The sequence below is a fragment of the Eretmochelys imbricata genome, chromosome 15 (genome assembly GCF_965152235.1).
Source record: "Eretmochelys imbricata isolate rEreImb1 chromosome 15, rEreImb1.hap1, whole genome shotgun sequence".
NCBI lineage: Eukaryota > Metazoa > Chordata > Testudines > Cheloniidae > Eretmochelys > Eretmochelys imbricata.
The window spans coordinates 12,477,879-12,489,991 of NC_135586.1; the positions used below are offsets into that span (position 1 = coordinate 12,477,879).

The window sequence follows — 12,113 nt, forward strand, 5'->3', positions numbered from 1 at the left end:
ATCTGAAAATGCTTTTTAGACCTCAAAACTTGCCCCTTCCTGCTGGATTTCCTGGATGTTGCATTTCTATTTCTAGCTCTTCCTTGTCCCACGTAGTATGTGTCCATGGCATTACCTGGACCCTGCCTAGGAGCTTACGTTCTGCACTGAGACAGACTCATGACTTAGCTGTAATGATCTGTGTTCTGAGTTGGAGCAGACAGTGCCAGACAGATCGCTGTGGGAAAGCTGAGCACAAAAGAGAGGTCACTCAGTATCACCCCACTGTGGACAGCAGGGGCTCTGTCTGGTCGGTGGAGGAGTGCTGTTACAGTGAGATTCTCTAGGGCACTGTTTCTCAGATGCGGTGACATGCAGGCACCAGGGGCTTTTCTTGTGGCCACAGCCTCCTGGGCTGTGATTGCGGGAGGCGGGAGGACCAGCGGCCCCGCCCCCTCCATGGTGCTCCTGGATGGACAGCCTTGGTGTTGGTTGCTGGGGTTTCCAGCAAGGGTTGGCAGCTGGTGAGTTCCCCACCTTCTTGAGGCAGTGGGGCCAAGGATTTGGGCTTCAGCCCAGGAGTGGCAGGCAAGGCAGGTTCTGGCTGTAAGGGTTTGGGCTCCAGCCTGGGCTCCGGCCACAGGGCTTCAGGCTCCAGACCCTGCTGCCTCCCCCAGCCAACCCCATCTCCCATGGCCCCTGATGCCTCCCCCGATCTCCCATCCAAGGCTTAATTTGTCCCCAGACTTGCTGGGGCTGGTAAGTCAGCTGTGATAAGTGATACTTGTATGTTGATTAATATCACTTATCACAGCAGACTTACTAGCTAGTAATACATAAATTACAACGATTTGGACATGTGTATCTGCATATTTATTTGTTTTTCCTAAAGCTAATTAAGTATTTTAGGAAAAAGTGTGAGTGGCCACCAGCAAGAGTTGGTGGCCACACTCTGAGGCCACCAAATAATTTGTCCTGAGAACCCCTGCTCTAGGATAAGCATGCAGATGGGAATGGGAGGCATTCTTGGGGGTCGGGGGGGTGCTTTTAATCCTACACAGGCTAAGAGGGAGAGTGTGCTTTTTGTTCAACATGAGCAAGAGGATCCAGAGTGGATCAGGTGCAGCATCTCTAACAGAGAAAGCTATTTGGTGACGGCTGGGTCCTGTCCCAAGTCCATCCCACAAGCGGGCACCCCACACACTGCATCCTTTTGGGGAAGAAAAGGATCTTCAAAATTAGAGCTTGCAAACTGAAACAGATCATTTGCTGCTCTATGGACAAGTGGCCAGATTCACATGGGCCAGGGGGGTATTTTACCTTGTGTGTGGAAGCTGCCACTTTATCTGATCATCACAGTCCTGCAGATACATGCTGCCAGGATGGGACTTGACTGTCACCCGCGCAGGTCAAACCCTGTACGTCCTGGGCTTATTACAAAGTGGGGAGCTCTGTGGAGCAGTTAACTGACAATGCCTCTGCGTCATTTCTCAGGCATTTAAGACACAGAGGAAGCCTGTAAATGAGTGATACCCTCCATTCTCCAGCAAGGGCAACCTGGACCAGAGCAGAGCAGGCTGTGACTAGTGACACCTCTGAACTGTCTCTCCATTCCTATGTATCATTCTCTCTCCTTTTCCCCTCTCGCTTGTTCCTCGCCACACCTCACCCCTGTACCCCCCAGCAGATTATTTTGATGCCCTCGTCTGCAGAGGGAAATTGTAACGGCTCTTGCTTCTTATTTGCCACCCAGACACTCCTGAGGTGGTGACTGCAGCCTGATCCTGCTCAGTGGATGTGGGCTGTTCTCCTGCCCTCTCCTCTCCTCCCCCCTCAGACATAAATGGAGGGATGGAGGAGGAACCTGGCAGTGGGGAGAGACCGAGAGTGCCCTGGGGGCAGGCACATTCAGTATTGCAGCTAATTGACTATTTGATGAATTAAAGCAATTTGCTGCCCGTTTGGTAATTCTTTGACTTATACCCCAAAGCAAATAATGAGATAAAGCCTAATTTCCAGGTATTGTGCCTTTCTAGCAATAAGGAAACCCTCAGGGGCCAGTTCTCGGCTGATCCTTGCAGAGATGCACAAAGGATGGGGAAAGGCAGGAGCAAGAGACAGTTTTCATCCCTTTGACCATTCTCTCCCAGTGCCCCTGTGGGTGTTTTTGCCAGATCAAAGGGAGCATGGAGGAGGCAGTCATCTTCCCCCAGCCTCCACGGCAGCCCCAGTCAGCAAAGCAGGCTAGACACACCAGGAGCATGCTGTAACCTCTAAGGCTCTGTTATCACTGGAAATGGCGCAGCTGTAACGCTTCAGTGTAGGCAAGGGGAGGAGTTCTTCCATTGCTGTAGGGGTGGTACCAGGGTTGGCAGAATTCTTCCATTGGCCTAGCACTGTCTACACTTGGAGTTAGACTGGCTTAACTGTGTCTCTCAGGGGTGTGGCTTTTTCACATCCCTGAGCAACATAGCTGGGTTGACCTGGCTTTTTAGTGTAGACCTGACCCAGAGGTGGGGAAGGATAGGCCTGCTGCCTGTTCTGCATAGGAATTAAATATGGCTGCACAATTTAGCAATAGGCTTCTAATTTCTTAGAACGATCAGCCAAGTAGGCTGCAGAATGGCTAATTTCATTTGAACGGTACTCTTCCAAGTGCTGTGTCCCAGGCGAATGCCACAGAGAGAGACAAACCTCATTGAATGAGTCTGAATTATTCACTCATCTCTATTAATAGTGCATCAGATGAATTTGAGCATATTTACTGAGGAGCAGAAGGCTTGAAAAGATTAAATTTTTATTGGTAAATGTTGATTTCACCGTACACAGAAACTGATGAGCAAATATATCTATAATAATCAACATTTACTGATAGGCAGAATGTTGCTTGAGAACTTACTAAATTTGATTTAAGGATATTTACTGGGTATATTTTGACATGTAATGATGACAATTTGTGTTAGTTGGTTATGGAGCTTTAATTTTTTTAATCTCAGTGTCTGCTGTTATTTAATAATTATTGTCTGACATACACCCCTGTCATTTTGCACAACTGTGGAACTTTAAAGCAATAAGAATTTTAAATGCTTAAAAATAAACATTGATATTTTCCATCAAAATCTAATTGTGCCAAGCCTATATGTAATAGAAAGATTGCATAATTTCATGTAACTGGTAGAAGACTAACATATGGAGTAGCTAATTCCCCCTACAGCAGAACTTAAAGTTAGTGGAAAGTCTGCAAAAGACTTGTGATGCTTGTGAAAATCAGAAGAATGCAAAATATGTAGCAGTGTGCAACCAAGGATGATGTACAATAGCACACCACGTCAGGCCACACTGTATTTATTTATTAAACCAGGCAGTATCCAGGATACAAATGTTACCATCTTCCCCAGAAAGGTGGCATCTCTTCCCCCAAATTACACGGGCCCAAGGCACAGAAGTGTAAATATTCACTCTTGTATAAGTGACTGGTAAGTTTAGCATCTTGTGATCCATGAGGGCTAGAAACTGAAGGGGCATTTTGTCACTGGAAAAGGGAGAGTCCCAGGGTTTGAAAAGGATGCTCAACCCTTGCTTCTATGCCCTGAAGCTCCTAAAAGTTAGGCCTTAAAATCCCATCATTATTTATAGGTTGCCAACATTAGATTTTTATGTTTTATAATTTTGACAGATAAGGATGTTTAATTTTTAAGCCTTTTTAAAAATTTTATTGATTTAAATTTTCACAGTTGCAGGAAATTCAGGGAGAGTTAGAAAATAATTATTTAATGACAGTAAATGTTGAGGTTCAAATAGTTAAGCTTTATAATTGTTAAAACACAAATTATCAACATCACATGTCAAAATTATACAAAGTTAATATCTATAAAACTAAGTTCTCAAACATGATTTTTCTAATTTTGCCTATTGGTAAACTTCAGTGATTAGAGATGGAAATATGTTTTCGTTGGGGTGTGTGGGGTAAAATAAACATTTACCAACATTTATCTATAAAAATCAAATCCTTCCAAGCCTAATTATTATGTCTAGGGAAGCTGTTTTATGCCTCTTTTAGAGGTTTCTAGGATGTGTTAATTATATTTTTCTCTTCCTGTGAGGTCTTCACAGTGGGACTCGTGGTGCTAAGGAAACCTGGCCTGTTACAGGTGGAAGGATATAAAAATAGTACCAGACTTAAAGTTAAGTATGTGAGTAGTCCCCTTAGGACTATTCACATGCTTAAAGTTAAGCATATGTAAATGTTTGCAGGACTGGGGTCATAAGGCTTAATGTCTCCCAAATGTATCTGCAAAACCTCTTTTAGTGTGGTATGTAACAATTCCATGGTGATGCGATAAATTTGGCTTTTGAAGGGTTGAGTCACTTACATACTTTTGCAATCACCACCTCTGAGGGTGAATCATTTGAGATGATCTGCATGGCTTAGCTGTGGCTTTGCCACTTGTGAGCAGTGTGGCCATCCAGAACTCCTATTGATTAATAAAATCATCCTTTTAAGAATAAAAGGCTTCTGTCCCTTATCATTGTGAAGACATTCTCTGCACTGTGAACTAATGCAGTGCTCTTCACCTGAAGGCTGGTCTGTATGGCCTTTTGTACCACTATAACCTTTAGCAGATAGATTTGGAAACCAGTAAAGTTGTGTTATAGCCCCCTAGTTTGGACACATGTCTAGGATGTAAGCTATACCATTACATTATGGAAATAAGCTACGTGTGTAGCTTGGTGTACAAAAGGGCCTGTGTGTTCCCCTTTGTTTGTCTTTTCCAGTAGCAGTGGTCGATCTTGTCAACTCTGTTTCCCCTGGAACAATCTATGGATCAATAGATCGCTTAATAGATTTCTGACCTCAGACATGAGGAGAAAGCGAAACCTGGTTAATGGAAAGGGGAAGTGATATTCACACTGTTCAAAACGTCATTTTTCAACACCTAAGTAACACAAACATTTGACAGACGTTGGAGGAAAAGATCTTTTGTTAAAGATTCAACATTCCTGACCTGTCCAAGAGCTGGTGGGGAAAATACACACGCTTGGGTATAATTATTTTTTCTAAAAAGTGGGTGTCAAACAAGCAGTGATGAATTAAAAATATCCCATAAATTCTAAACATTATTTTCCAAAAAATTTTTGGTGGAAAATGGTACAAAATTTGACAGACTTTCCAAAAGTTTTTCTAAATGATTAGCTGATGATGCAAGGAATTATGGACTAGCCTACAAAGTCTGACAGGCGCTAATACAAGTTCTGCACTCCAGCAGTGGTACTGGGGCATGTTTGAGGTAGGGAGAAGCACTAGATGTTGAATGGTTCAGGGGTAAGTCGTTCATGTCCCTAATATGCCAGGTGCACTGAGAGCCTCTGCTCACTGGTACAACAAAACCTGGGTGTTATAAATAAAACTGGTTGGTCCTGGTTAGCCCTAGGGTAAAGTTGTTGGCCAAGAACAACAGGCATTTCCCAAGTCCTTTGCTGCTAGAAAAGGCTAAGAGGGCACAATGTCCAAGCATATGACTGTGCGTGTGTGGGGGGAGGGTGGTATAAAAGGTATTCCCGTGATGAAATAGCAGGTAGGTGAGGTGCACTGGATAGAAGAAGACAGGTTTTCTTCCTGCAGTCAAACAGAAAAGTTCTCAAATTACCATTTGTCCAGCACATTGTCCCCATTCTCAAAGGTAACAAGCTTTTATTTGTGAGACAAGGTGGGTGAGGTAATGTCTTGAACCAACTTTTGTTGGTGAAAGAGCCATGCTTTCGAGCTGATATAGAGTTCTTCTCTCTTTCACCAACAGAGGTTTGTCCAAGAAAATATTTTATCTCATCCACCTTGTCTCTAATATCTTGGGACCAGTACAGCTACAACAACACTGCAAACAACGATGGAAGAAATCCTTTTATTTGTGATGATCCAATGTCAATACATATAACAACATGCTGAACTGGAAATCTTTCTTCCCACTCTGATTTGCTCCTGGATAACCTAGATGTGCAAGTAATTGTGGGCACCCCTTTTCTTAGGATTGCGGAGACCCATGTTCCCAGTCACTTGGAAGTTCTCTGTAAGGTGTTCCTGCTGGCTAGTGTGACCTTTCATATTGGAATGAAAGGTCACATTTTCATCACCACAGATTGAAATTAATTGGATGTAGTGAGCCCTGCTTGAAACCTGAGATGCTGAAAAGTCTTCTTAAATGTCCACTTTAGTTGCCCTATTGCTAATCTTGGAGTTCAGATGTGGTATGGTAGCTCACGCTTGATAATTGAACCGTATGCAAGTAAAGTGGCTGCTGAAATGGCTGATTTTCTGTTTTAAATCCCATGTTTTGGATCTGAGCAGTCAGATGCGCCCTTAGACATCCCTGGGTTCACACCCTTTTTTCTGTCCATAGTTTGTAATGCTCTTCCCTCCCGATGTAACCTGTTTTGGGGCAAACATTGTTTTTCACACCCTTGCTTTTGCTGGCGTAGAATTAAACAGCCCTGCTTGGAGTGAATGTAGTTTATTTCCTCATTTGTATGCTAACACCACTAGCCATGTGTTAGTTCCTGGCTGCTCGAGAAGCACCAGAAAAGCTCACTGTAACGAGGCTTTTGACATTTGGAAGATGTTCTGCCTTGGAGTATCACTTGCTACCAGACTCACTACTTATTATCCATGAATGGTCCCAGTGAAATCAATGGGGGTCAAGCTTTGCAGTAACTGTTGATAGGATCAGTCCCTTTGATTATAACCTCTTCAGGGCAGGAATATGACTTTTTAAATGCTCAGAGCCTGCGCCCTCTTGGATCCTATATTAATGATTTTATTTCTATCTATTTAAACATTTGTATTTGGTTCCCATCTCTAAGGCACTTGGCTGCTCTACAGGAATAAATCCAGTCTGTGTGTAGTCCTTGAATCTCTACAGACCTGAGTTCACTTTCTTACTAGGTTATAGAGGTGGTGAGGTTTGTCACCTTGTCCTGACACTTTCAGAATTGCTGCAAACTTGTTTGTAGATAATGTGTTTTCATCTCTCTGTCTCTATGGACCTGTCAAACAGGAATGTTTGAGGCACAACTCAAACCTCTTGGAGATCCCTGAATGAGAGGTGCTATAGAAGGACCCAGTTCTATGCTGATTAATTCTACTGCCAGCCCAGTACTGTAGGGCAGTACAGCAAGGAGGATGCTTGGGTTAAAAGCTGTTTCACAAGCCTTTGAAGCCTGTTGCATGGAAATCCCCAGAGGGTAAGAGCACAGGGAGGCAAGAGGTCACTGGGAGCTGCAATAAATGTATTTTTAGTGTCAGGGAAGGGACCTCTCCAGCCGTGGGATAACAGCTGTACAATTTCAAAATTCCTCCTGACAAAGATGCAGCCAATTCTAGGGTTTTTTTTAAAGCTTCAAGTGCCATCTGCCAATCTCTTGTTCCCTCTTTGTAATTTTAAATATACATTTTGAAGCACAGGTATAATTCCATTCATGTCGGTTAAAACTGAACTTAAGAGTAACTCCACTTCTCTCCTCCTGGATTGGCAGTATTCTTGACACTTTCTGAGGATTCACACAACTGTCACCAGTTTCTAGAGAAACCTTATCTAGCTTCCAGATCTGGATTGAGTCCTCTCGCCAGCTTGTAGAGAAAAGAGTTGCAGCATGCTTTTTTGTTTTTCCCCCAGTCTCCCACTTTTTATGCTTTTGAAATGAGATTAAAGAATAAATGAATGATCATCCTGCACTCCCATCTCAGGCCTGGCTGTATTTTCCAGGAGCTAAGAACACATGCCAGCTCCCAGTTCTGTTCTCTGGCTGAGACAAGCAGCATCCCTCCTCCCCTTCCCTGCAGAGCTTTAGTCCGCCTTAGGAGAGGAGTGTGTGTGGGAAGAACAAACCCATTGAGAAAGAGAGCGAGGGTTGTTTTTCTTTCTTTCTTTTTTTTTTTTTTTAAAGTTTGATTGTTAAAAGAATCCGACATGGGGAAAGAAGCAGTGCAACTAGTGGAGAACATGGGAACAGCCCCTACTCAGATCACGCCCGCACAGGGTCAAGTACAGTGTGGGACCCAGCAACGGACAATGTGGGAACCCTGCCATTCCCTTTCTGTGTGAAGTACTATGAGGGGAAAAGAGATTGTACTCAGATGTGACACACTACTACGACTTATATTTTCAAAGCGTACAACTGGTACCTTCAGCTGAGGGCTTACAGCAGCCTGCTAGCCCCAGGGATCAGCTAATATTTGAAACAAACAAAGGTCTTCTGGTGGTGTGCTTACCGTGCTTCTGTTTTTTCTCTCAAAATAGTGGGGTGGTTTTATTGCCGAAAGCACGGGCGTGAGGGGTATAATGATGTGTTGACCACAGAGCTCTGCCAGACCACAGTAGGTCCTGTTATTCAGAGTCCTTTATCTTTCTTCAGCTGAGGCAGCCAGCCATGCTGCATTGGGTATTTTGTGAAAGGCCCAACTGTCAGCGTTGCTCAGCTGCTGAGACTTGGTTCTGGATCCCGTCTCAGTTGATCAGCTTTGGGTTGGCCATACTGAATTCCCAGTGACTGCCATCAAAGGAGTGCTGTGTTGTCTGAGCTCTGAAACTGAACCAATGGTGACCTTTCTCTGAGACCTGGCTGTAAACTCTATGAATTGGGCAACTAGCACAGTATCCTAGAGCTCTGTGACACTGGGCAGTTGTACTGTACTCCTGGGACCCTACCTGCACTCAGACAGGGAGCAAGCAACACTATACAACAGGGATGCTGAGTAGCTATTTCTGCCTTTGGCAGTACATAGAGATAAAGTTAGAGCAGCAGCTCTGGGTGTTTCAGTTCCCTGCGGGCGGAGGGGCAGAGCAGGGCGGTTGCTTCCTCTATGCTTTGACAAGCAGGCTCATAACCATGAGTGAGTATTTGTAAGGCAGAGAAGGGAAATGTTGATCGGCTTTATTTGTTTGGAGCTGACCTGTGCTGCTGGCTTCGCCACCCAAGAGTGGAAAGGATAGATTAGAAGGGCTCCTCGTTCAGGTGCAACATCACTCTGGCCCTCACTGGGTTGAGGGAAATGGGCTCAGCACTGCAGTTCAGTGATGCTTTGGATAAGCACATTGCAGCGAGCTGGAGTATTCCATGAAAGTACCTCCCCCATACATGCCATGGAGATGAGCATTGGGAAGTTACTTGGGCATCAGGTGCTTGTACCAGTTAAGCTGTTTAATCCTCCTCTCCTCTGCTTTCCAGGTACAATGGTTTGGTGACCAGCTCGCGAGCCAAAGGTATCATTGCCATCTGCTGGGTCTTATCCTTCATCATCGGCCTGACGCCCATGCTGGGCTGGAACAAATGCTCCAAGAGGGAAACTCAGGACACCAATAACTCCTTGTCCAGCAACTGCAGTAAAAGCATGGTAGCTTGTCTCTTCGAGACAGTGGTCACCATGGAGTACATGGTCTACTACAACTTCTTTGCCTGTGTGTTGGTGCCCCTCCTCCTCATGTTTGGCATCTACTTGAAAATCTTTCTGGCAGCCAGGCGGCAGCTCAAACAGATGGAGAACAAGATGGTACATGGGGAACGCTCACGCTCTACTTTGCAGAAGGAAGTCCATGCGGCCAAGTCTTTGGCCATCATCGTTGGGTTGTTTGCTGTCTGTTGGCTTCCACTCCACATAATAAACTGCTTCACGCTCTTTTGCCCAGATTGTGCCCGTCCTCCCCTCTGGCTGATGTACCTGGCCATTATCCTGTCTCATGCCAACTCTGTAGTGAACCCATTGATTTATGCCTACCGGATCAGGGAATTCCGACTCACCTTCCGTAAAATTCTCAGGCAGCATATTGTAGGCAGGAAGCAGTTCAAGACTGGTACTGCCAGTACTAGGACTTCCACTTATGGTGGGGATGGAGAGAATGCCAGCATTAGGATCAGTGAGTATGCCCTGAACATATACGCCAATGGGGAGTTGGGTGCTATCCACAAAGATACTGACATGCAGGACTTGAGTAAATGCAAGACAGATTTGGAATGGCACCACAATGGGAATTCACTAGACATGGAGATAAATGGGCATCTCCCACATTCCTGCAAAAATGGGAACCTTTCAGATGCGTGCAAGAACATGGAGCTTCTTAGTGAAGAGCTAATTGGCATTCGTGTCTCTTACTCTGAACTGGAGAATTCAACCTTCGTGGCAGCTGACATTTCCTGATGATTCTCACAACGTCTTCCCACTGGAACGAAATCTGTTGTTTTTTTTGTTTTTTTCTGTTGGCTGCCTCTGCTATGGCAGAAAAGGAGGATGAGGAAAAGAGGAGCGAGGCCAGGTCGTGATCACGTAGGGGGTCCCTACCCAGGACTGATGGGAAGATCCGAAGAACTAGACTGGAAAAAGATCGAGAGGCGCCGTTTTAAATAAAGGAAGAGGAGGGACACTATAGCTGTCAAAGGCCCAGCTCAGATTGAAGAGAGCAAAGGTCAAATCTGACATCTGAATTTTAGCAGTGGGAGACTCTGCTCCAACAGGGTGTGTTATAACATTATGCTGTACTGTGTGTCTGTGATTGTTCATCAGTTTAGTGTCTTTGCCAACAGAAATAAGGGTGTGGCTGAAACATTTACTACTTCCTGAGGAGGAAGAGGGGGTGGGGCTTTTAACACTGTGGCCTCAACGAAAGTAGCAGGTATAGCAATGCCGACTGGTCGGGAAAGATGCCTATGCTGCCTGGAGAGTGAAGGGATTCACTTGGTGGGAACTTTCAGCATCTTCAGCTGAGAGATTCTGCTTTAAAATCAGTTTTTACAACTTAATAGTGCAACAGGTTTCCTGATTTTTCGCTCACTGCTAGATCAGTTATGAGTTATATTCCAGTGAGCTGGAATATGGACAGAAGGTTTTACCTCCCCTGTGTTCCATGGAGATGGGCCACTGGGAAGTTACTTGTGCTATTATGTTGTCAGTTATTAATGTTTACAAGAGTGGGTGGCTCCATCCAAGCCTACAGTGTCCCAGCTATATCCTGACACGTTGAAGCAAACTGGTAACTATATTTCAGACCCTTCCATTTCACTGAAAGAACAATATATATGATGATTTGATAGTTCTGTTAGCCAAAGGGACACTGGAAGGTGTCTGTGTGCTGTGGGTAACAGCAGGGCAGGGGCAGGTCTGTGTGGGAAGGGCTGATCGGGTGGGTGATGGCAGGTTTTGTGAATTGCTGGCAGGTGTGTTGGTAGCAGTGAGAGGTGACCACAGGCTGGTACTAGGTCCATGGTTGCAATGTCTTTGTGGGTGATTCTTTCGTCTGTCTATCTTTGTATCTCTGCACCTGTGTACGCAGAATGCCCATTCATTCCACAGCCTTAGTTACGTTTTCTCTAGAATTCCTCTTTTTGGTGAACTTTAATTTCTCATCTTTCCTGAAAGTAAAAATAACTTTTAAAATTGAACTTTGTTTTAAAGTTGGAATTCAAATGAGCCCATGTTCATTAAAACCTTTTTTTTCTATATTGTTTCAAACAACTCCTGGAATCTGGTTAACCGTGAAGCCCTGTAGCATGTGGGTGTGCATTACAAATGAGTGCGCGTGCATATGTGTGCACCAGTACAAGTGGGGGGCATGTGAGTGCGGTTTGAGAGAGAGAGAAGCTTGTGTTTCAGAGAACTGGAAAACAACCACCCGGATCTGTGCAGACATAGCATTAGCTTTGCCTGCCTGTCTGATAGACCATGATCTAATCTGTCTCTAATACAGGGTACGTGACAGTGTGGTGCGTTACAAAGGGTTTTTACATGTGTTTGGAATGGCCTCTTGTAACTGGTGAAGCCACTCATCCTAAAGGGGGCCAATAAAATCTTTATCCAAGCCCAACCAGCTTGTATGCTGCATCTGCCATGTATGGTTACGGAAAAAAAACCCCAACTATTCCAAAGATCACCTAAAATAGCTATTATTGTAGCACTGGTGTGGAAAAAAATCTATCCCAGGGCCTTCTGGGGCTAGAGGCAGGTGCCATCTGTCCCACTGGTAACCTAGGAATCTCCCCTTTCCAGCGATCCATTCTTTGACCCTGAAGCATTTATATATCTCCACTCAATCCTGTCACTGGTCCAGGTCTGAGCATTGGCCATCCCAGACCTCAGATCAGGATAACTTTTT

At 44.7% G+C, this 12,113-nt stretch overlaps 1 protein-coding gene across 1 annotated transcript in view; it reads left to right on the plus strand.

The window, feature by feature from the left end:
• The window catches only part of ADORA2A (adenosine A2a receptor), a 31,174-nt gene extending 19,713 nt beyond the window's left edge, over positions 1-11,461 (plus strand). Inside the window, exon 3 of the mRNA XM_077835023.1 lies at positions 9,199-11,461. Coding sequence (XP_077691149.1) covers positions 9,199-10,165 — 967 coding nt within the window. The 3' untranslated portion in view covers positions 10,166-11,461. The remainder of the gene's footprint in view (positions 1-9,198) is intronic.
• The last annotated feature ends 652 nt before the right edge of the window (positions 11,462-12,113 follow it).